The 24601-nt window shown below is 40.9% G+C and overlaps 3 protein-coding genes across 4 annotated transcripts; 2 read left to right on the top strand and 1 right to left on the bottom strand.

The window, feature by feature from the left end:
• Nucleotides 1-676: 676 nt before the first annotated feature.
• On the top strand, nucleotides 677-7364 carry LOC148422327 (tyrosine-protein kinase CSK-like). 2 transcript variants are annotated; one of them, XM_088416689.1, is made up of 12 exons: nucleotides 677-832; nucleotides 938-1076; nucleotides 1750-1874; nucleotides 2059-2278; nucleotides 2783-2876; nucleotides 3265-3330; nucleotides 3400-3499; nucleotides 5484-5571; nucleotides 5648-5721; nucleotides 6021-6216; nucleotides 6292-6378; nucleotides 6592-7364. In XM_088416689.1, the coding sequence occupies exons 2-12, from the start codon at nucleotides 1056-1058 to the stop codon at nucleotides 6784-6786; spliced, it is 1266 nt and encodes a 421-aa protein (XP_088272815.1). In that variant the 5' UTR covers nucleotides 677-832; nucleotides 938-1055; the 3' UTR covers nucleotides 6787-7364. The 2 variants fall into 2 exon arrangements, with proteins under 2 accessions (XP_088272815.1, XP_088272817.1); XM_088416691.1 differs by lacking the exon at nucleotides 5484-5571 and adding an exon at nucleotides 5373-5427.
• mapda (N6-Methyl-AMP deaminase) lies at nucleotides 7362-13034 on the top strand. The gene is made up of 10 exons (XM_088416692.1): nucleotides 7362-7532; nucleotides 7624-7754; nucleotides 7827-7887; nucleotides 7953-8040; nucleotides 8116-8197; nucleotides 8258-8384; nucleotides 9093-9173; nucleotides 9481-9619; nucleotides 11010-11110; nucleotides 11254-13034. The coding sequence occupies exons 1-10, from the start codon at nucleotides 7488-7490 to the stop codon at nucleotides 11443-11445; spliced, it is 1047 nt and encodes a 348-aa protein (XP_088272818.1). The 5' UTR covers nucleotides 7362-7487; the 3' UTR covers nucleotides 11446-13034.
• Nucleotides 11576-24366, bottom strand: nat10 (N-acetyltransferase 10). The gene is made up of 29 exons (XM_088416688.1): nucleotides 24259-24366; nucleotides 23836-23956; nucleotides 23665-23756; nucleotides 23351-23522; nucleotides 23154-23276; nucleotides 22965-23026; nucleotides 22786-22900; nucleotides 22612-22719; nucleotides 21759-21892; nucleotides 21574-21667; nucleotides 21407-21505; nucleotides 21194-21330; nucleotides 20356-20480; nucleotides 20135-20285; nucleotides 19954-20050; nucleotides 18402-18518; nucleotides 17875-17976; nucleotides 17731-17805; nucleotides 16867-16983; nucleotides 16674-16807; nucleotides 16556-16604; nucleotides 16100-16190; nucleotides 15920-16027; nucleotides 15676-15848; nucleotides 13905-14024; nucleotides 13732-13830; nucleotides 12812-12885; nucleotides 12663-12743; nucleotides 11576-11887 (listed from the first exon to the last, which is right to left on the bottom strand). Exons 2-29 carry the CDS (start codon nucleotides 23947-23949, stop codon nucleotides 11743-11745), a joined length of 3108 nt encoding a protein of 1035 aa, XP_088272814.1. The 5' UTR covers nucleotides 23950-23956; nucleotides 24259-24366; the 3' UTR covers nucleotides 11576-11742.
• Nucleotides 24367-24601: the final 235 nt, after the last annotated feature.

Raw genomic sequence — 24601 nt, 5'->3', positions numbered from 1 at the left:
AGTATTTTTATCACCAAGAAAAATTACAACAAACGATTCATCCAGTTTTTTTTCAGTAAGACTAGCAATACCTACTTTATGAAATAATATTTACACAACACAAAAAATTCCAATGCAAGTGCTCTAATTTTCTTAGATAGCAAGGAAACAGACCTTCGACCATTGCTCAAGATGTTAATGTTCAAATGACGTATTCAAAAGAAGAATTATAGGCTCGATGCATTTATAATATGACAACTGAATTATTGATCCATATACATGAACGATAAAAGTGATGTCCTGATGAAAATGATGTTGTTGAAAGCTAAAAGAAAACATAGAGTTGCTGATATTTAAAAAATATCTGACTTTATGAGTAAAAGAAGATGAATGATTGATTTCTTCAAGTCAACTAACCAAACTGATGAACGTGTAAATGGCAGAGCGTCACTTTGATGTAGTAGTCAAATTTGTACAATAGATGGCGGTATATGTCCCTTGCAATGCGCCCAAAATGAAGTCTCCTGGTGTCCCATACCACGCATGCGTAATGCAAAATGAAGGCGGGGGCATTTCAACTGGAGGGGGGCGTGGGGGGGCGAAGATTTTCTAAATCATACAGTGCAGTTTGTTACCACCCACAGCATGTTTTCTGTCGCTAAGGTTTTCCTCATACCGAAGTCAGTAGTTAGTTTCACTTCATAGTGCCATTGTGTTTGTAGGTTTTAAAAGCTTAGCACCTAGACCTGTTTTGTTGATTTTCAGTCACATCTGTGACATTTCCCCGTCGGGATTTTTGGAGTATTGACTGACACTGGCATTTGCCTTCTGACCGATCACTGCTTGGTGTCAGGTACAGTAAATTTGATTTTAGAGGTATTTTCAAGTATTACATTCTTCTTCTTTAAATAAGGGGTTTGTCATCCTGTATTTTTTTTCTTTTTCTTTCTTTCATTAGGTTGGTCTTCCTTCCTGCTTCCTGTGATTTCAGCGTCAGTGTTGGGTCACCAGCAGGTTGCAGATACAATCTTAACACCACAAAACGCAAATTAGGCATTTTAACACAGACTTGTGCAATGGGACAGGAACAGAGCAAGGTATTTTCTACCTTTGCTTTTAGTTGCTAGTGGTTTGTGATGTTTGCAGACGTTGCAAAGTAAATTGTAGGATATAAGTCTTGATTCAACCAAAGAGGCATCATATTCAAAAGATGAAAAGTTAAATAACTAAATTGTGCCACTTTTTAGCTTCTGACAGTTTGCTAGTAAATTATTGAGAGTTTTGGCTGTGATTTTGTGCTGAGGTGGAATCTGGACTCGATTGTCTCCACATGGCAATGGTGAAAAACTGTTGTTGGTGGTTGAATTTGTTCATTTTTTCCGATTCGCCCCACAAAACATCTCAAATCATACGCAGGCAACCTTGCCTTTAGTATATCAAAATGCCTGATGAATGCACACGCACACAAAAAAGATGCCGTATTTTATCGTGTATGATTTCCAATAGATTTCACGGCCCAAATGCACAGTGCGTGTGTGTGTGTGTGTGTGTGTGTGTGTGTGTGTGTGTGGGGGGGGGGGGGGGGGGGGGGGCAAATTAAACTTCAAAACGGAGCACCAGCTCCCCTCAAATGAAGGGGATCTGTTAACTATCATTATCGTGACAAAGTCAAGTCTTGTTTCTGTTTTTTTTTTTTTTTTTCGAGAAACACTTCTCATTGGCTAGCATTCACAATTTCCTCCTCTTCATTGCTGACTTGATGTCTTGTAGGATCCAGAGTGGTGTATAGCTGAAAATGAAGCCAGTTGTGGAGGGACAGCTCCCACCAGCCACATTGAGCCATGTCCTCACAATGTGGCATCTTTGGAAAATTGGAGCAATTTGAATCTTATGCCGTGAGTGCCCAAATATTGTTTTTGATCATTGACACCTGGTGAAAGAAGGTTTAAGTCAACAGGAACCAAAGTTTGTTGTTGTTGGATCTGAAATAATATTTGTAATGATACAAATATTTACATTACTTACTGTATATGATACAGTAGATGTGAACTAATTGTACCTTCATGATTGTCATTGCAGATGGTTTCATGGCAAAATAACCCGGCTTGAGGCCGAGCGTTTGCTCTCCCCGCCAGAGAAGGGCCTCTTCTTGGTGAAAGAGAGCACCAGCTATCCAGGAGACGACACACTGTGTTTGAGCACCGGCGAGAGGGTGGAGCACTACCACATTAAATACGGCAACGGCAAGCCTACCATTGACAGTGATGTGTACTTTGGGAACCTCATCCAGCTGGTTGAGGTACAACTGAAAAGGAGCGTTTTCTTACATTTTCAGACCTCTGTTTTTGTAGACAAAACACCTGTGGCGGAGTGAAAAATACCTGATCTTGATTTTCATGCAATTGCAATGCTCCCTGTCACTGTTTGGTTTTTAGAGAAGAAAGTGCTCTCATGTCTTTTGCGCCAGCACGACCGGTGCTGCACGAGATCCAAATGATTCAACAACAAAAAATTGGCTTATTGCGGATTTCCTGCCCGAAGTGAGCTAGGATAGGCACCAGCAAGCCTGTGACCCTTGTGAGGATAAGCTGCTCTCGAAAACGGATGGATCACAACTGATTAGGGTGCAGATTAGACAACTGACCCAACGTGATTTCCATGGATTTGAGTGCAAGGAGACAGAGACCCAGCTTTGAGGTCTTCTGGTGGAGGAATTTTCTTTGAGTTTTTTTTAAAACCCTTTAGCAATTCCATTTACACCCGACTATCCACAATTTGTTTGTCTCCTTCTTGACTTTTCCAGCACTACAGAAAAAATAGCGATGGTCTGTGCACTAGCCTCGCTAAGCCAAAAATGGAGCCGAAGACGGTAGCTGTCCAAGATGACCTTTTGAGAGGTGAGACTCATGAAAGTGCATTTAAATGGGTTGTCTGCTTATTCAGCCATTTTCAGTCTAAAACGTTTATATTTTGTCAATCATTAATTTGGTCATTCATTTTTTAATGTACAATTAATACTACTAAAAGCACATCTTCCCATTTCCATGTCTCAGGCAATGACCAATCACAGCTCAGCTGGTGGATACGTGACATTCAAAAGCTGAGCTGGAATTTGGTCTTTACCTGAGTCTTCAGCATATTTAATATCATTTTCAGCTGGCAGCAAGTGGTAAAAATGTTTTTTTAAAGTGTTAATTGTATACGAAAAGGAATTTGGTCATCTGTCAATGTAATCGATGAAAATTGATAAATAAGTGGACAAACCTCTGTTCAATCCACAAACAGGTGGTTGGGTGCTGAACAGAGAGGACCTCGAGTTGCAAAAAATCATCGGAAAGGGAAAATTCGGAGGCAAGTGAGCAACAGTATTTTTTGCTATCGCATTTTTCTTCAGTTGACAGACTGTTGTGATGTTTGCAGAAGTCATGTTGGCTGAGTACAAAGGGCAGAAAGTAACTGCAAAATGCTTTAAAAAAAATACTGCTCAACAGGCCTTTATTGCAGAGGTCTCCGTCATGATGTAAGTAATGCGAAATATTCAGTGGAGATAATTCAAATACAGTGGGCCCCCGGGTTACGAACTTAATCCGTTCAGCGGCTACGCTCGTATCTCGATTTGCTCGTATAGCGGGCAATCCAAACCCATGTTAATTCGTGAATGCGTGCAACGCGCGCCGAAGCCTTAGGTAAAAACGACACACTGTATACATATATTAAAATTGAGTGACATAATCTGCTGTACACTTGCATTAAATAATAAATACAATGGATAAATAGATTTTACCTTTGAAACGACGAGACTTGAGCTGGGTGTAAGCAGAGGGAAGCAGAGTCCAACGCTCAAAGTTAACACGGCGATAGATATGCTATTGGTCTTACAGTGTTACAGTAACTCTTTCAGTCAGGGTGCAAATCACGCAGATACTAAAACATCATCCTCTTATTTCTTTCTTTACCGCTGCTAGTAATTTTAGAAGCTATGTCTAACAGATAAAGTTTGCAAAGTCTTCACAACATTCCGTTTTTCACTAATTTTCTCTCCTTCCTTCCATCCTGTCCCATCAAGCTAGATAAAGGCGTTCGGCCAATAGCATATCGGCATTTCTGTGATTGACGTGTGACGCCGGCCAATAGCATCTCCGTGAGTGAGACCGGGTGACCTTAATCGACCAATAGCATATTCGCATCTCCGTGACTGACTGATAATTATTCGCACTTTTTTTTTTTAAACGGTTGGAATGTATTGACAATTAATTTAAAAAAAAACCACACATTTAAACCAATGACAATTCTTTGTCCTGCATTCGGCACATTTAATTTCATGTCAGCTGTTTTCCCCTTTAGCTGTACAAACACTACACTTAAATGGTAATATATTTAGACACCGTGAGTGAGACAGTCAGTGTGACGTTGTAAGACCAATAGCGTTCACGTTACTGCCACAAGTTTCTATTGATGATTGATGATGTCGTTACTGTTGATTTTATTGACGCAATTAAACGAGAACATTTCTACATACTTAATGGTCGGCATGTCGAATTGCTCGTAAGGCGAGAGGTTTGTTCGTAAGCGGAGGACAAAAATCTCCCCGATCCACGCTCGTAAGGCGAATTGTTCGTAAATCAGGGTGCTCGTAAGCCGGGGGCCGACTGTATAAGTTGGGGGCATATGTTGGGCAAGAGAGTAATGACGCCCCCAAAATGTTACTCTTGATTTCATTGATCATTCCAGCACTTCATTCCAGTGTTTTTGGTTGGGGATGGGGCATCTCAGGCTGGAACTGCAAGTGCATCACCGGGTGTCCTTTTAACCTTGCTCAAAACATCCGGAAAACTGAAATAGTCAAAAACTGTGTGTGATATCTCCATAGATGAAGTTCTCAGTCTTTGCAAACAATTTTAGCAGTTGTTTCCACACATATGTGTTAGACATATATACGGTAAATAAATTGCCAAATTTACTTGAGGGAGTTTGAACCCACAGGTGGCTTCACCCCTTCCGTGTGGAGTTTGCATGTTCTCCCCATGCCTATGCGGGTTTTCTCCAGGTATTCCCCAAAACATGCATGGTAGGTACAATACATTGGACACTCCAAATTGTCCTTAGATGTGTTTTAGAGTGTGTGTTGTAAATTCCTTGACACTGAAATTTGGTGTGCATGGAGTGGATTTCATTCATGTGTTTCATTCGAGAAAATGGATGGATGGAGTTTGAACCATCATTTCCATCTAGGCCAGTTCATTTTCAGCAGATCTTCATGTATTCTGACTTTTGTCAGTTTTTTCGCCAACCATTATGTGAATGCGTTGAGCATATTTATTTGATTTTACAAGTGTTCCATTCAAATTCTCCTTGTCATAGTATACAAAGGTTTTTTTTTTGTTTTTTTTTAGCATTGACATTTCTGGTGGAACTACATTTATAGTTCATCATATACTGTCCATATTGGTGAGTAAAAATCAAGGATGTTCAACCTGCCTTTGCTTGCAAATCTGTTCTTGCAGGAAATTAAGTCACAATAACTTGGTGAAGCTGCTTGGAGTGAATACAGAGGTGGTCGGCCATTTGTTAATAATCACTGAATATATGATGGTGGGTTTCAAACCCTCTCATCCATTATCTGCATTTTTATACTGCATTAACATACTGTATTGATTTTTTTTTTCAGTGTACCTTGGTGAACTACTTACATTCCAGAGGACGGAATGTACTTACGAGAGTTGCTCTTCTAAATTTTGCACGGTATGTAGATTGTTGTCATCACCCAAAAAACAAAACAAAACAAAAAAAAGAAACAATAATAAGAGATGAAATGTGTTTAGGGCATGTTGTTAGGTAACCCTCCATGTTCTGACAAGAGTCATTTTCTTGACAGAATATGATGCTCACTTTTCAAAGGTTTTCTTTTCATTTTATATGGTTGTGGTTTGTTGTCCTGGGGATTTTTCCGACAGAACAGAATAAAATATTCAATCAGTGTCTTGTAGTTATTGTTTTAATTTTTAGACACTGTTTGGCTGTGCTATTATTCATTTGTGCAGACAGATCTGTGATGCCATGGTGTATTTGGAGTTCAATGACTTTGTCCACCGGAACCTGGCAGCCCGTAACGTTAGGCTATCAGAGAATCTTATCGCTAAAGTCAGTGACTTTAGTTTGACCACGAAGGTGTCTTCTGTTGACGATACTAAAAAGCTATCAGTAAAGTGGGCGTCACCTGAGGCCCTCCAAGAAAAGGTAATCTTGCTGAATGATAAAAAAGCAAAATGCTCAAAGTCATACTTACAATAGTCTTTGTTTCTTCCTCCAAAGACATTCTCCACCAAATCAGATGTTTGGAGTTACGGTATCTTGCTTTGGGAGATTTACTCATTTGGTCGAATGCCTTACCTGCACATGGTAAGTGTGCAGGCTGTAACTAGTAATATCCTAGTGAATGCTTTCTGTTAATTGTACTTAAGGTTAATGTATTGTCTGGTAGCCATCATAAATGGCTTAAAGTATGTATTGCCTCCAAATGAAATCATTTATGTTATCAAATAATTCTCATTCAGTTTTAATGCTGTGTGTTTAAATTATCCTTGCATTAATGTTCTTATTCCCACTGTGTAGGACTCAAAACAGATGGTGCCCCTATTGAAGAGTGGATACCGACTGCCTTCTCCGGAGGAATGTCCTGAAGCTGTTTATGACATCATGAAGTACTGCTGGCACTGGGACCCTGAATCACGGCCAACTTTTAAACTCTTGAAAGAATGGCTACTAGGTGTCAGCAATAACCTCCAAAGTGCTTTTTCTCTTGTTTGACAAAACAAACACACATTCTTACAGGTAATGTACACTGGTCTATCATATTGATCTGTAATGTGAATGGGTTTTTGGTTGCAGACCAAAGTGTTTATCGATTTGAATGTGAGCGTGAATTCTCATTTATATGTCTTGTGATTTGCTGGCAACAATTAAAGTGTAGCTACTCAATCTGTGCCCCGTGGCCCTAATGATGACAAGCACTTTTATCAAACAAATTGATGAATTTTTATCATACATTACAAAGCACTGGATTGTTTCTCATTAAATGCTGATTTTTTTTAAATGGAAATTTCAGTCATTTGAATATTAAATGTGTTTGAACAATGTAACCTCTACCTTATTCATTCAAGCAATTATCCACTTTATAATTTGAAATATTACGTTTAACACGGCTATATCTAGCGTAATCATAGGCGGATCTAGTCTTTTGGTGTCCGGGGGACTCATTTGTTTGCTGCACTTTTTTGTGTGTTTGGCCAAATGTTTCCTGAAAGCACTGTTGTTGTTGGTTTTTTTTTTTTTTCTGAAAGCACTGTTTGTCTCGTCTTTTCACGTGATAAAGTATACGGAACTCATCTTTCAGTGTCAGGGGACTCTTTTGTTTGCTGCACTTCTTTGTGTGTCACGGCTAAATAATTCCTGAAAACACGGGCTACCTCTTAGTATAGACACTAAAAACCATTCATTGCTCATTAACGATGGACAACAACGGCGATATGTTTTATCGGGAGCTTCCCAAAGTGGTGAGTCTTATCGCCCATGTATTTTTCAACGACGGCATTTGAAAGCTTGTGGGAAGTATAACCATTAAGATGGATTTTGTCTTCCCACCAGGAGCTGCACGCTCATCTCAACGGCTCGGTGAGCTTCGAGACCATGGAGAAGCTCATTAAGCGAAAGCCACATCTTAACATTAAACACCACATGACGGCCATTGACAAAGGCCAGCAGAGAACGTTGAATGAGTATGTCGACTGCTTGTGTCCGCTTTAACTAAATCCCATCGGATCTTATTGACAGAACATGGCGTGCTCCAGGTGTTTTCAGGTGTTCAAGGTCATTCATCAGTTGGTGGACTCTGAGGAAGACATCCTGATGGTGATGTTAAATGCTGAACACTTTAAATGCTTTTTGCAATGGCAATGTTACATCTTTCTTTTTAGGTGGCTACAGATGTCATCAAGGAGTTTGCTGCTGACGGTGTCAAATATTTGGAGCTTAGGAGTACGCCGAGAGAGGAACTCAAAACAGGTTTAAGATATAAAATGGATAGTTTTGTTCACACATCATCAGAGTTAATGCCTTACTCACGTAGTCGTTTTTCAGGGTTGACCAAAAAGAGCTATGTGGACACAATTATAACAGCCATCCAGCAGTGTAAAGAGGATCAGGTGGACATTGATGTCAGGTAGGCATATGATGCTTCAGTGAAAATAGATGCTTACAGTGGCCTTTACCTCTCTTATAGGTTCCTAGTAGCCATCGATCGCAGGAATGGGCCAGAGGTTGCCATGGAAACGGTGAAGCTAGCTGAAGACTTCATGCTGTCCACTGATGGGCTAGTGGTTGGACTTGATCTCAGCGGGGATCCGACGGTACACAACTGGCTGTGTTAATACAAGAAAAGTCTCAGAAATAACTTACCGCTAATGAAAGAAAAAAAAAATGAAGAGAAAATAGAATAATTTGATCATAAGGATATTTTCAGGGAAGGTGTGTCCTAATTAACATATTGTTTTCTTCAATTTTGTATTTCGTTAGTTGTTGTATTGGTGACAAGTATTCAATGGGCTGTTTGATGACAAAGTGCATACTAGACCTAAACATGTATCGGGGGAAGCAGTATAGAGTTGTCTCAATATATGAGAAAGAAAATTAAAAGCAAGCATGCAAAAGTCCAAGGCGACAGAGTTGATCATTTTCAAGCAGCTTGACGTTCCTTTGATTACAATTCCACACATTATTAGTAACTTTTAAATGGACAAATTGAAGAGACATCGAGACAAAACTGTAACTTTTTTGCAAGGCACATATTCAGATAGTTTTTGTCCACTCTGCAAATTAGTAGACCTTGGTCTTCTCCAAATATTACATCTGTATTTAAGTTATACTCTTTTAAGTATTCAGCAAGACGCCTTTAAATGATTCAAAGTGAATCGGTCAAATTGAAAATGAAAATACTTAAAAAGGACAAAAACATATATGAGCAGATACATTGTCAGTGTTTCCAGCAGGAAAGTTCCCATTTCAAGCTTTTTCCCCATTCGATAACCTGATACATCACGCATTTATGCCATTTTCAGGTGGGCCATGGTAAGGACATGCTTCCTGCCTTACAGCGTGCCAGGAACAGTGGCCTCAAGTTATCTCTGCACCTTTCTGAAGTAAGACTTTCAAACATTGCCACCACAAAGTGTGATGTTACACACCGGGTGCAATCAAAATATCCGTAACTGGCCTCAGTGTGATGCAGCATTTCTAAACCACAGCAATTATTGTAATAAACCTTGTTCGATTAACATAGATTTTGGCAGTGTCAGTCAAAACTGAACTCATTTTTTTTGAAATGATGAATTATCAACATAAATAAATCAAGAGGTAACTCAAGAAGCTCGAGTGTTAATTTTGCCTTGATAATGGCACAGTAAATTTGGTGAGGTATCGCTAACGCGCGGTGACGAATTGTTGCAGGTGCCCTCTCAGCTGGAAGAGTCGGAGCTGCTGCTCAATCTGCCGCCCGACCGGATCGGTCACGGCACCTTTCTGCACCCTGATGTTGGCGGATCACACAGCCTTGTTGACAAAGTGGTGAAGAATAACATCCCTCTGGGTAAGCTAGAGCTGAATGGTAAATATTTACTGAGACTTAGTGTGTTTATGGGAAGTCAGAAAATAAAAAAAGTAAAACACAATTCCTAGTCTCATACGGAGTCTGAAGGCAAAGAATAAAAATTGAGTTTTGAGTGGAGTTTTAACCCTGCTTTGTTTCCGTGGGGTATTAATGACTGAAAGAGCATTTGCCCCGCCCCAACGCATTTCAATAGGTGTAGATTATATGCGGATCTTCACTATTCACAAGCCGGCCTGATACATACTCTGCAAATAGGAAGGGTCAACAGTAAATACATTTAAAAAAAAAAAAAAGAAAGGTTCACAGAATGCATTGCATGGTGCGATTACCGAAGCCATCAGATTTAATTCCTGTTACGAGTTGAATGGATGTCACATTTAACACATGCTTCGTTTATGATGTACTATGTAGTTTCTGATTGTTTATTTTTTATGAACTGCTTTAAGGTTGTAAATTAGTGACATCTTGGTCAATTCTTTGCACGACCTTTTGCTCACCTAATCATGCTTGTAAAAATTTAAGACTTGCTTTGTTTTCAATGACATGTTCCACGGAATTAGTTTAACAAATGCCATTATAATTTTAAGGGTACAAGGTTATTGTTGGATTTATGTGCAATAATGACTTTAGTCTTACATGTAGACAAGTGCTGTAAATGGTTAGAGTACATTAAGGAAACCAACATTTGAAGCTGATGAAGCTAATAAGCTGATGTATTCAGACAGACCAGGGGTGTCAAACTTACGGCCCGCGGGCCGGTTCTGGCCCACAAACAGGTATAACCCGCACCTTGCGGTAATTTTGTAAAAGTATAAAAATGAGCTGATTTTTTTCAATAAATGAAAAACTGGAAATGTCTTATGATGTTATGTATATTGATGTTCTGCTTGTGCTATTTAGGACAGTATGAAAAAAGAATAAGAAATCTGAAGTTGTTGTTTTCAAGTTATATAAATATACAGTATCCCATGATTTTATTGGTCCGGCCCACGTGGGAATAGATTTTCCTCTATTCGGACCACAATCTAGAATGAGTTTGACACTCCTGAGCCAGACAATTAATCGTTCGGGTCCTACGTAAAAAAAAAAAAAAAAAATCCCTCATTACTTCCTATGATTTTTAAAAAAAAAAAAGGTGTCCTACTAGTAAAGGACTAGATCAACTCATAGAAAGTCATGTTACTCGTGCACAGGTTTTTGTTGCTCTTTAAAATATGCATGCTAGTCGTTCTACCATCACTGGTAAAACCGTGCTCAGAAGCGTCTTGCTCTTGGGAACTTATCGTCCAAATACAGCACACTAGTTGTAACATCGTACATTGTATGAATTGATCGCTTGACCTTTTTTTTTTTTTCTTCCCCCCGGCAGAGCTTTGCTTGACATCAAACGTCAAAGGACAAACTGTCCCGTGTTATTCCAAGCATCACTTCAAGTACTGGTACCAGTTGGGCCACCCAAGCGTCATTTGCGTAAGTGTCAACCTCTCGGGCATGAGCTCCGTAACCGCAGCGTATACTCGGAGCACAGAGGTTCATTTTTTTTCCTCGGATGCTAATTGACAGTAGATTTAACGATCCTAAATAATCTGCTTTTACGACCTGTACCCCGACAGACTGACGACAAGGGCGTGTTCAGTACAGACTTGTCTCAGGAATACCAGCTGGCGGCGTCCACGTTCGGACTGGATCGCCAGGCCGTGTGGACGCTCTCCCGGCGGGCCATCGACTTCATATTCGCGCCGGACGCCGTCAAGCGGCAGCTGCAGGACAAGTGGACTCAGTTACAGCCCCGAGTGCTCGAATGACAACTTGGGCCATGCGTCGGCCAACCGCTTACCTCACTTTATAGAAAAAGGGAATACTAACTTTTTATAGAAGAAATCTTTGTAGCAATCGTAACATTACAAAAAGTGAAAACAATTGATTTCACACCTGTTGAGCTGCACTATTTTTTTAACTAAGTAACAAGACACTGTAGACATGCCTATATGTATTTGTGTATATATTTGGCTGGCAATTTGTGATTAAAAAAAAAAAAGTCCATCTTTTTCTTGTATTGTTAAAAAAAATGACACCACAGGCCTTTTCACTACGTTCTAAATTCACTTGAAAGCCTTCTTTCCAAATTTTCCCGATTTGTCCTTCTTCTTGAACTTTCCATGCTGCACGCCCTTCTTCTGCTTTCCATGCTGAAGACCTCCATTGCTGGCCACATCCTTTCCTGCGTCCAGTTTCCTCTTCTTGTCACTGTTGGAAGGCATCAATGATTATTAGGCTGCATTTTCACGGCAGGCTCAAGCACCAAATTCCGATTCATGCAGATCAGATTTTTTTTTTTTTTTGCTCAAGCTGGCCCTAACGCTAGTTTGAAACCTCAATGTGACACTCTAGTCCCAGTTTGACAAAGCAACCCTTTTGGAGCCCTACCACAAATTTTAAACCCAACTCTGAAAACCTTACTCTAGGTTAGAGACCCATATCTTAGTTGTACAGTTTACTTTGAAAACAATCTGATTATGAAAGGCTAATTTGAAACATTAACTGAAGTTTGAAACCCTAACCCTGGTTTTAAACTAGAGTTTAAAACCCTAAGCCAAAATTTGACGTTGTAGTTCAAGGTTGAAACCCTAATTTAAGACATAGTTTGAAAATCTAATCCTAAACACTAATTAGACATTCCGGCCCAAATTTGAAGCCTGACTTTCAAACTGTCACCCTCGTTTGGAAGCCGCATTTGAAACCCTAACCCAGATTCTGAACCATAGTTTGAAAGCCCCATCTGAAAGCCTAACCTTAGTTTGGAGCCTTAATTTCAACTCCTAACCCTGGTTTTGAGCCATATCTTGAAACACTACAACCTCACTTAAACCTTCATTTTCTAGTTTGACATCCTAGTCAAGGGGTCAGCAACCCTTAACGTTGAAAGAGCCATTTTGACCCGTTTTCCACGCATAAGACAACAGCAGGAGCCGCAAACACTTTATTAAATCTGAAAGTGAGTATGGGTCTTTCCTTACTGCACCTTTTAATGCTGACCATGGCCGTGTTGCCAGCTTTCTTCAGCACCTCGTCCCAATCCTCGTCATGTCCGCGGATCTTGTACCTGGAATCGCAAAAAAGTTTACATTAAGCTTGTCATTTCTTGCGCAGTATGAGACGCGCCGTACTTACTCTTCCAAGTCAAGTTCCTTCAGTTTCTCTTTATCTTGCTTGTGTTTCTCCTCAAATTCCTTTGCTGCCTCATTCTGACCAATGATAAAATGATAATATCCATTCAAAACATGAAATAATTGTCTCATTGAAAATATTAAATAAATGAAGAATGAAAACACTTTTACATTTATTTTAAATGACGTGATTGTAATTCTGTTAACAAAGACAATAAAGTATTTTCTTTGAAAAATGTAGTAGCAAAGTTTTTTTTGGGGTGGGTACAAATGATTTTGCCATTTATTTTTCTATTTTTAAAATAAAGGGGAACACAGATTACCTATCCTTGAGTGTAATGTGGAAGTTAGAAATTGAGTGAACTTTGGGCTTAAATTTTCAGGGGAAAAAAAGGAATACGACCTGAACAGATCCAAGTGTTATTTTGAAATAAAAAAAAAAAAAAAAAATCAAACATCATTTGCAGTAGTTGTATAGATTTGGCTACTGTGGAAATTAGAAGTCAAACCTACCAAATTTTAACATTGCACTTTTATTTTGAATTTTTTTAAAGCAATTTGGAATAGAATTGAGTTGAACAAATTTAAGTTGAAATGCTTTGAATTAGTCAAAAAGTGTGGAAATTCCGCATTTTGATTCTGAAAAACTGTAGGGAAAGGTTTGTGCTAATAATTACGGAAAGGAAAAGCAAAACCCCAGGAAGGGCTTTTTTTTAAATGAATGATTAAAAAAAAAATAAAAAAAATTGGTATTTAAATGATCTAAAAGAAAGTTTGGGTCCAAAGTATGGAAATGAAAAAAATAATAATAATAATTCTGGACTTTTTGTGGGAAATTAAAGGTACAATGTTGATTTTAGGTTTGACTTTAGTGGTGATACAATTCAGCATGTCCCATGATAAACCTTTTGAGAACGGCCGTACCAGATCATCTTGAAGACTTCGGAAGGTGGGCTCCATGGCGACATCTTTAGTTGTTGCCATCTCGGCTTCGATGGCCTTTTCCTGGATGCTGGTAAATATCTACAACATCCGGGTCGCGTTTCAATCGACAGGCTCACCAATATCCGAGCATAATCGTCCGGGTGCGGACCTACTTGCACAAATTTGCGCACGAGGCGGTTGAAGAGGCCCATGAGCTGCGAGCTCGGGAGGTCCAACTCCTTCTCCAGCTGCTCCACCGTTTTGTGTTGCAACCCGACGCCCAACAGCATCGCCTGCAAGACACCTTCTTATTTCGACAGGGCGTTGGCAGCTTTTGCTCATTCCGGAATTAGAGGACACTTTACGTTCCACCCATCAAATATTAAAGAATCCACATACAAAATAGCAAAACGTTGCAGTTTAGGAGTAGAATTATTTGCCCCGAGACCAAATCTAAAAATTCAAACTACGAGAAAAGAATGCTTGAAAATAGTTTTAAAAACGCCAAAGTCTGGAGTACCCACTAAAACAAGGGTCACCAACATGCTGCCCGCGGGCACCAAGTGGACCCCGGGGATCAAATGCGGAGGGCGCAGGCCTGTTCTTCAAATAGCTTACAAGTGATAGAACGTTGTGATCTTCTAGGAATGTTACAAATGACATGGCACATTTCACTTGATTTACATATTTATTTAAGCTATTCCTTAACTCTTCTGGTGCCAAGCGTTGTTCTAGAGGACTAGTTTATTTAGCATTTTCTCATCTTGAAAGGCCGGCAGAATATTGTGTGCTATGTCATTGTGAATATGGGTGGTATCATATGAAAAATTGATTTCCATTCCTTACTTTGAATGGCACGTAGGGAGTATCTGTGTTGTATGTGTTTAAACACTGTCATCCAACGAACGGTCAGTTATCACTACAGTGCTGGATTGGCTGATATTAGGTAAGCATTAGTCAGGGGTGTCCCCTTCATTAAAAAAAACAAAAACATTTGACAAGCATTTTATTATTGTTATTACTAATTTAAGACGAGAGTTCTCCTCCATGGTATTGAAAGAGTTTCGTGAGATATCATTAACATGACCGGTGTCCCCAAATACACTAAACTGTTAACCCTTCATATTACTCAGTAGTAAAAAAGTAGCTCTCAGTTTTGGTCACCGCTCCCCTAAAATGACATTTTCTCTTGTCCCACACCCAATAACAGCCAAAAAGAATCTCCAATGCAACAGTGCAAATGGAATTTAACTTCTTTTTTTTTTTTTAATTATTATTGTAATGTTATTATAGGGTATTATTGTTGCCTTGATGTATTTTTTTCTTTCTCTTGCAATTTCAAATAATAATGATTATTCATGGCTTTGTGTCCCACAACATGCACGCATGTCTATTGCTGTAACCTTTTTAGCATGGTGGAAGAAGAAAACAGTGACTCACATTATAGGCTGGACTTGACATCATCAAAGTTTTCCAAAAGAATGACTAGAGCAAAGGCACGTCCGCTCTACTATTTGACATATTTTTAAAATTTGAATGTCTCCTACCCCATGCAACCCTGTTATACATTAAAAAAGAATGACAGATGATTTTCTTTCTTATTTACATAAGTAAATGTGTCCTCCTGGTCAGCAGTAAGAGCTAGCCAAACAGTTTCTACTCCTAAGAGAAAACTTACGTTAGTGCAGACTTGCAACCCTGTGATTAAGAGTGTAAGGGTTGCGCCTAGTACTAAATCAGGTAATAACAATTCTACCATTGATCTATAAGACGAGCTAATCAAGCCTTTCGTAGTTGATTATGGAACAGAAAATCATTAAAGTGAAGGTTCTAATTTCAAGAATTTTGAAGCTCAAATGTCTTCCAATTATGGACTGCTCCTTACAGAAGGAGCACAAAATAAAGCAAATAGAAATGTTCTGCGGCGAGGTTCCGATAGCTTACCGACTGCGCCACCGACAGAGAGGCGTCTCCCAACCGCCTGAGGAAGAACAAGCGCGCCACGGTGGGAACCAGGTCCATGATGAGGTGGTAGTCCACCATGCTGCGCGAGTACAACTCCAGACGCTTGAGGTCGTACGGGCTGAAGTGGATGGCCAGCTCCGAGGCGCTCATCGCTGCGGGGGAGCGCAGATGACCAGTAAGCTCCGAGACGCCGCAGAGGAGGAGCGCAAGCGAGTCCACCTACCGCTCGCCGTCTCCTTGGCGCTCTTGTTCTGGAGAATGCTGAGGGCCAGGCTTGGCAGGAAGCTGCTGAACTGGTAGGAGAGCAGGGACAGGAAGCGCTGACGGAAGTCTGAAAGGCGCAAGGAGACTCAGCGGGGACAGAAAACGAGACGAAGGCCCGAGAAACTGGGTGGGCGTTGACCTTTCCAGAAGGCGGACAACCATTGGCTCTGTTGCTCTTCCGTGTTGAGCTCCTTCACCATCACGCACGAATGCTCTCCTGTCAGGTCGTTCTGCCAGAGCACAAATACAGTACCCGTCAACAAGCAGCAAAAAGAAATGGGCGCTGCCTGACAAAAAACATATCAGTTAAGTATTGAAGCGGTTTAATGAATAAATAGCAATTGTTTCCTCCCAATGAATTTAATGGTACCTATTCTGCACAAACAACAAAGGTCAGGGATAAATATACAGGTAGGGTTTAAAAAAAAACAAAAAACAGTACACATTGCCTGGTAATTAACGAGGTTGTATCAATTTACACTTTTTGTCATTTGTGTTTAATGGGTGTTATTTACCACATTTATATTTCATTTATGTAGCACAACTACTTCGCATTGCTCGTTATTATTGCACGAGACCGATCTTTCATACTTACAGGCGTTTGTCTCAAGTAGACTGGAATATAACCCGCTTTCTTCCAGAATCTGCCAGATTGAAAACAGAAAATCACCTTCCAATAAAAACGTCTTTTGACCTTAATGAAGTGTCCTCACTTGAGCAGCTGAGCCGTGAGTCCGTAGGAAACTCCCAAATAGTCCAGTCGCTCCGCTCGCCTCTCGCTCAACTTCAGCAGCAGCGGCGGCAGCTCCTTGCGAGGCGTCACCACCTCCTCCAGAAGCGTGACGGCCTGCCGACACGTTTACATGAAGCATCGCAACCCTCTCTTCGCTCGACGTAAAGTAGTACCTCACTGCAGATGGTATTGATTTCGTTGTGCTGGGGCGCCGTGCTCTCATCCATGGTGGGGAACTTGCCCTCGTAGTACATCTGCAGCAGCTGGAGCACCCGGGAGCCGTAGCCCATCTGTGAGCAGACCGGACCTCTCTTTATATAGAGTACACTGTACGGACTTAAGGAGTAACACATACACTATACTATACCATACTTACACCACATGCCACTACCTGCGTCCAGTGCGGGGGATCTGCTTTTTTTTTTTTTTTTTTTTTTACTAGCCACTAGAAGGCAAATTTATTTTTTTTGCTCAATGTTTGCTGCTTATATACCTGTGTGTCTTATGGTCCAAAATAAAAGAAGAACATCATGTTCTATCCCTGGTGTGTTGGTAACAATAATTGTAATTACAATAAACATCTGAATGAAAATTATTTCAGTACTTGTAATACAAAATATGAGCCTCATCATTCTCGTACGCAATTGTTTACTCGTGACATGTAACTTTCATGTTTACTAACTGCACCACGGCAAGAACCTCGGGCAGTGAGTTCTGTGTGGGGGGGACAGGCGGCAGAAGACAAAAATTTACGGTAAATGAAAACATGAAGCTGGTTTGCCTATTTTTTTTTCCTTTTTGCAACCTCTTCTACTGATGACCTAAACCACAGGTGTTGAACTCCAGTCCTAGAGTATTTTTCATTTTTTTCAAACCTTCTCTCCAACACCCCTGAGTCCAAGAAACATTTTCGAGCTCCTGAAGACCTTGCTAATAGGGTAATTGTTTGAATCAGGTGTGTTGGGGAATGAAAACCGGAAAATATGCAGGATAAGTTGGACAAAACACCAGATAAAGAAAATGTTGTAACCTCTTACCCCTTGATAATCCGGATTCACAGCGATTCTCACAACTCTGCCTCCAGACAGGCTTCCAAAGTCCGGATCTTGGAACTGTAGGCAAAAACGACAATGAGACAAATCCCCACAAAAAGACTGTTTAGCGATTCAGTTTCTGAGCACCTGTTCGGACACGGTCCACGGAATGAGGTCACCTGAGGCTTTCTTCCCTCTAGAGAGGCTATTGAGTATGGATTGTCGGGATATCTCACCTTCCAGACACACCTGCATGTTCGCAGGGAATAAGATAGCATTCAAGAAGATGTACTGCATTGTACAGTACGTATGGGAATATTTTCATTGTAGCGTAAAGTAGGAATGGGACGAGACAAACAAGATGAGATGTCTTGCAACAACAAGACAAGATTTACACAAACGTAGTAAAATAACATCTCATATAATCCTTCCAGTTTTCAGGATGGTCTTTTTTAACTGAGCAGACTGCAAGAAAATTAACAATCTGGCATGCAAATCTAAAAATAAAAGAAGAACATCATGTTCTATCCCTGGTGTTTGGGTAACAATAATTGTAATTATCATAAACATCTGTATGAAAATCAGTCATTTCAGTACTTGTGACACAAAATATGAGCCTCATCATTCTCGTACGCAATTGTTTCCTCGTGACATGTGACTTTCATGTTTACTACCTGCACCACGGCGAGAACCTCGGGCAGTGAGTTCTGTGTTGGGGGGACGGGCGGCAGAAGACAAAAAAGATGATGGGCCGGTGCATCAGACAACATCTGCAAGTCGTTGGGGGAATTCTGGAGGGAAAAAGGAGAAGGTCAACAGAAAAAACAAAGCAAGGAATGTAGAAGTAGCCTAAACTATCCCTAAAGTGGAAATTAAGCATTTTGGAGCTTTTAACCATTTTACAACGTTAATTTCTTCCTCTAATCACCGCCAAGGTGTTATTTTCCTTCATTGATACATTTTCAAGAATTCCTTGCTTATTCTGTGCACTCAGCACCAATCTCACCAGAGCAGATAAAAATGGCTTGCAAGAGATGATGTTGGCACACCGAAGATGAGCCTCAAGGTAGCGCCGCTACACCACCCGTCGACCTCCAATGCAGCATCAAACAAGCGAACATTGGTTGAACAGCCGTGCCTATTGTTACTACGGTTTTACACCCGAGTTGGGAATGGCATCAAATTGCAAATAAAAGCTGGCACGATTCTCATGATTGCAACAATAAAAAAGCAGTTTACATAGCTTTCTTCTTTGTAATTGTTTCGGATGGTTGACTTTAGAACCATCTCATGAAGGGGGTGCGGCAACGCATGGTGAGAGGCAGCCTTAGGTTAGAACTGTCTCTACCTAAAAGCCTTGTATTTCATAAGAACGTAAACGGGTAATGTACAAAGGTACAATGTCCTCATTTATATGCATATATTTTACTCGTTCAATGATTTTTGCAGATGATGTTGTGATCTGTTGCAAGAGGAGGCAAAAGATGGAGGAGAATCTAGAGTGGTGGAGGTTGGCCTTAGAAAAGAGAGAAATGCAGGTTAGCCGCAGCAAGACAGAGTATATGTGTGTGAATGAGAGGGACTCATGTGGAAGAGTGAAGATATAAAGAAAAGAGGTAAAGATGGTGGATGATTTCAAGTATTTAAGGTTAACGGTTCATAGCAATGGAGAGCGTGGAAGAGAGGTGAAGTATCGGGTGTATGGAGTGCAGGCATGCTGGAACGGGTGGAGAAAAGTGTTAAGTATGATGTGTGATTGAAGAGTTTCAGATAAAGTGAAAGGAAGGTGTGAAAAAACAATACTGTGGTGAGACCAGTGATGTTGTTCAGCCTGGAGACAGTGTCAGAAAGAGACAGTCAGAGCAGGAGGTCGTAGAGATGAAGATGCCTAAGGCTCTCTTTGGGAGAGATCCGGATGGATGGTGTCAGGAATGACTACATTAGAAGGACAGCACATGTCAGAGGTTTTGGAGATAAAGTCAGTGAGGCCAGCCTGAGATGGAAGAAAAATCATGACTTCTGAATCGCTACAGGAAGTGGAGGTTTATAATTTTAGTGAAAGAGGACATGATGGTAGTTAGAATGAGAGAAGAGGATGCAGGAGGAAGGCTTAGGAGGAGGAAATTGATTCAGTGTAGCACTCCTGAAGGTTAAAGCCAAACGAAGATGTATATATTTAACAGTGGAAAGTTAAAATTCCATGACAAAGGTTCTTTAAGATCTCACCTTGTAGTGGGATGCCACATAAAGAGCCATCAGCCTTTGCAGGAAGGCCTCTGATGCCTTGTGGTAGCAAAACAGTGTGTCCCTGTTTACATAATATCTACACACCGGTTGTTAAGTTTAGAACTGACTAGCAACTGGCCAATGCGAATGTTAAACCCTAACGTCTTTTCCAAAAGGATACAGGTCACACGTCTGTGGAAGAGGACAACCGGAGATAAGTCTGGGAATGTTCAGGCAGTCTAAGCAGAGCAATTCGTTGAGCCACTTCTCCACCGCGTCACCCGCCGCATACCGGATGGACTCGTGCAGGCTGACCTCATGCAGTGTGCGAGCTGCACCGGAGAGCAGACAAACAAGTCAAGAGGCTACTATGGGGGAGCTATTGTACAGTACAGTGCACACCTGCGGCGAGCCTGGCTGTGGTTGAGCTCCTGTTCTCGGCTGACATGTTCTGTTGGCTGTCTGCGCTCTGCTGCCTCAGCTGCTGGATCAGTTTGAGGGAGAGAGAGCGACCCGTGCCTTCATAGCTGCACACGGTCAGATGGAATCAGCTCAAAAAGATGCATTTGTTCAACTCAAATGTAGTAAGATGGATGACAGTGCCTTGATTTAACTGTAGGTATTGTGTCCTTTCCTGTTCTTGATAAGTGGTGCTATGTCGGGGCCAAACATATATTCAGCCATTATTAATGCATTTCAATGCAATGTTTCGCCTTTTGTACGCAGTTTTTATCCTATTCAAAACCAAGAAACGAAAGGAGGAGGTAATTATGAACCATTCCGAGTGTTAGTCAGTGTGAGCGCCAAACCTGCATCCTTAAGAGAGAAAGTAAATCAGAAACTGTCAGAAAAAGCCAGCAAGAGTACATAAAGTTTATTTGGGGTTAATGAGTGGCACTTAAAATTTGCCGGGTGTGTTCTAACTCAAATTTAACATGCTTTTAAATCTGATTGGTTCGTCTCAGTTATAAGAGGCTGTGCACACTATCTCCAATATTGTAGTTGTTTTCTTTTTCGCAGCCCCTCTCAAAAACAACTAAAAAAATCTGTTTCTCCATGTTGAGCCCCTATGTTGGAGCTGGGCTTTCAATAAAAAGTTGACCTAGTTGGGTAAATCAACTTTAAAATGGGTAGCTCTGCTGGAAGCATGTCTGCGCCACCATCACTAAATTGAAAAAGCTTCAATAGTGACAGCTCCACACTTACTGTATATCAACAAATACAGCTAAAATGTACTGACCCGTTGATGGTAGAGGCCATGAAAACCAGATATGGTCCCAGCAGGTTCTTGACTAGAGGTAAGGGGATGGCTGCAGCCTCATCAATCACTAAAAGTTCAGCTTGGCCCAGTTTGACAGCGTCACCTGGATGGATATACTGCAGACAAAGGAGGTTGGTGCGTCGCTACGCACAGAATGAAAAGCGACATGGGGGGAAAAAAAAGCATGTTTACCTGAATGGTCTGCCTGTGCTCTTTAAAGATATTCACCCTCACAACAGCTTTGTTGAACTCTGGATTCAGTGACTGGATGATCTCATAGTCCAGATGCTCCTACAGGAGATAAAGAGGACGTGAAGGATGAGGTGATGGACAAGCCATGTGATGCTCATGTACATTACCTGATACTGAAGCGCATCGAAGCCTTTGAAGAGGAACTCAAACATGGTGTGGAGATTGTCTGGGCTTGGGGAGGTTACAAAGATGTTGGAGTAGCTGAAAAAAAAAAAAAACACACATCAGAACACGTTCCTTGTTTTGCATCCATGAATTGTCCACTTTTAACAATCTGCAGGTTTATTCCTACCCAAAGGCCACAGCTCCTGCGACAGCCAGCCCCAGTGCGGCAGATTTGCCTCGGCCACGAGCCGCCGTCAGCGCCACCGTGCTTCTCAGGGTCTTTTCCGAGATGGCTTCAATGAACTTCAGCACTGCTTTGGCCTACACAGCAATACATCATTAGATAAGGAGAAGCTACAAATTTCAACACCTCGAATGTACTCACAATACAATTTAACTATAATCCCAATGACATCCAAAACTTTATCTGAACTACCATCATCGATGTGATACGCTGGTACGTCTTGTGAAAAATATTAATATATTTTATTATTCTATTACTGGTTCTGCATGTCAGAAAATAGGCCAACATACAGGTAATTATCGAGGATTTAAAGAAATCTGAAGATGTTTGCTGTCAGGAGACTGAAATTCTGAGGATTTGGAAAATTTTAGCTTTCAAATAGGTGTACAAGTACCTCTCTGGGGTACGGGAAAGCACTTCAGGGACAATGTGAGTTTTTGACTAGATTTTTCTACGTATCAGCAAATCTAATTGAATGCTTGATAATGCCATGACAGGAACAGAACATTTCTTTTCAATTTAACAGAATACTAATTGGAGCATGACACCACATTGATAAATTGTCTCAAAGTGACTCCTTAGCAATCCATTGTAAGCAATTCTATGTGATGCAATTTTACAGCGGACGGGATCAAAATGAAAACAGATGATATTACACTGTCTTCGAGGGAAACGCATTGAGGAATGAACAATAACCAATTATCCAAAAATAATTTAAGATGCATTTCATTATCAATTATTTGTTGCAACTTTAATAAAGGTTACATGAATGGTCTTTAATCAAATGGAATTCCACCTGGTCCATGGTCTTGCAGTTATCCACTAACACCCCCACCGGCTGAGTGTCTCGCAGCGTCTCTTTGAGGTCTTTCAGCTCCTGTTCTTTTGGAGACAAACCGTCCTCCTGAGGCAGAAGCAGAGAAGACGATTAGTTCCACATCATCTCAGCCAACAACCAAGTAAGCGTCACCTTCGTCTTTGGCGGAACAGGCTTGATGTTGGCCATGTGGCTGGAGATGGGCAGGATGTTGAGTTGGTCGTCAATGACGACGCAGTTTTTGCAGGAGGCCAGGGACAGGATGAACCTACGGAAAGGCAAGGGACAATCAGAATTTGCTGTAAAATGTCACAAATGCCAACAGAATTTACCTTTCGTTGAATCTTCCAACCACGTCCTGATGAGCTTCCGTTCTGTAACGAGCATGTACGTCCTGGAAGAAAGTTTAGCCATGCGTATTGTATCGCGTGACTTGGCAAGTGGTGCAGTATGCTTGCTGAAGAGCGAGATTTTATTTCTCTCAAGTGGCCTGCATTGTAAATACAGCTTACAAAACTTACCATGGTCATTGTGTACAGCTGCTTGAGGGAGTTCACTGTCCGTAACAGTACGACTACAATACCGCCTCCTTCAACCGTTTCAACAGTTCTGGCTAACAGGTTGGGAGTGAGGGCTTCAAAATCCTGTCCAAACAAATAAATGAAAAATCTCATCTCTACTTCCATGCTGAATGTGGAAAAAGTTTGTAAGGGCTGACCTGTAGGACACACATGCCAAAAGTGTTTCCCAGTATCTTGTGCGTCTCGGTGTAGTAACAGTAGCGGATGTTAGTGGCAGCGACAAAGAGCTCAAAAGGGTCATCCTGATTCAGATTCAATGTGCCGGTTTTTATTTTCTTCTGCAGCTGCTTCATACGTTTCTTGCGATTGCTGCTTGGACACACATGAGTTCCAATTAACTCATTTACTGCCATTGAAGATTATATACGCTAAAGATCTATTTAAGATGGTTGGCAGCAAATTAGTTCAAGTTAACAATAAGTAGGGAATAAGAGAGGACTTTTATCATCACCTGCTGAAGCCAAGCTCTTTTTTGTAGCACCATAGGACAGACGGACGTGCTCGGACACTTGCTTTGGACAGCATGTGATGTAGAATCACCACCTAGACCATGAGCCCACATAAATTGTTATTCTGCAGAGTGCCGGCTAAGGCGAATTCAGTGGAAGAATCGTGACGTCACCTGATCTCTTCCACGATCTCCCACCACGACAAACATGGTGCGATGGTGTAGGGCGACTCCATTCTCGATATGGACACGAATGCGGTTGTCAATCTTCTTGCGGACAGTTGCCATTTCTTTCCTGGGGAAATGATACAGAGGGATCATTTACGTACCTTAACAGCCAGCAGATTATATAATGTGCTAATATAATCATGGAAAAGGACTGATGCACCACAAGAAAAGAGCACAAGTAAGCCGAATATATTGAAATCAGTCTGAAACAAAATGAAGTGAAAGCTGTCAAAATAACAAGTTTCGACGTTGAATTTCAATACATTCAATACATTCAATACATTGTAGCATGATAAATGTCCGAATGTCTACGTGAAACAATAGAAACTAAGCATCCTTGAGATTCAAGCATAGGAATTCCCGTGTTACCTTGTATTGCTAATACCCTCCGAAGAGATTCCTTAAATTGAAACTTTGGTTTAAATGTAGGTTGCCATCATGCTTGTTGATAAAGTCACATGGAGCGAGACGCGTTTCATGAAGGACCCTTCTGAGTGACGTCATAAAACTGCGACGCTGGTCCTTTTTATTTTTTGAAAAAACTACACGTGCAGTCCACGGAAATGTGTCCTTATCACAGTTGGTGTCCAAATAAGAAATTTTCTGCGCTGGGACATGTGTGTCGGCATTTTGAAAAATTAAGGTTTTATTAGCATGTAAATGTACAGTGTTTCAAAACCCGCGTGAAGTTTCGAGTAATTACGTCACCCAG

The sequence above is a fragment of the Hippichthys cyanospilos genome, chromosome 6, assembly GCF_059441005.1.
Source record: "Hippichthys cyanospilos isolate Australia breed blue-spotted pipefish chromosome 6, RoL_Hcya_1.0, whole genome shotgun sequence".
Taxonomy (NCBI): domain Eukaryota; kingdom Metazoa; phylum Chordata; class Actinopteri; order Syngnathiformes; family Syngnathidae; genus Hippichthys; species Hippichthys cyanospilos.
Note: the sequence above shows the minus strand (reverse complement) of the source record. Positions and strands in the feature narration are given on the sequence as shown.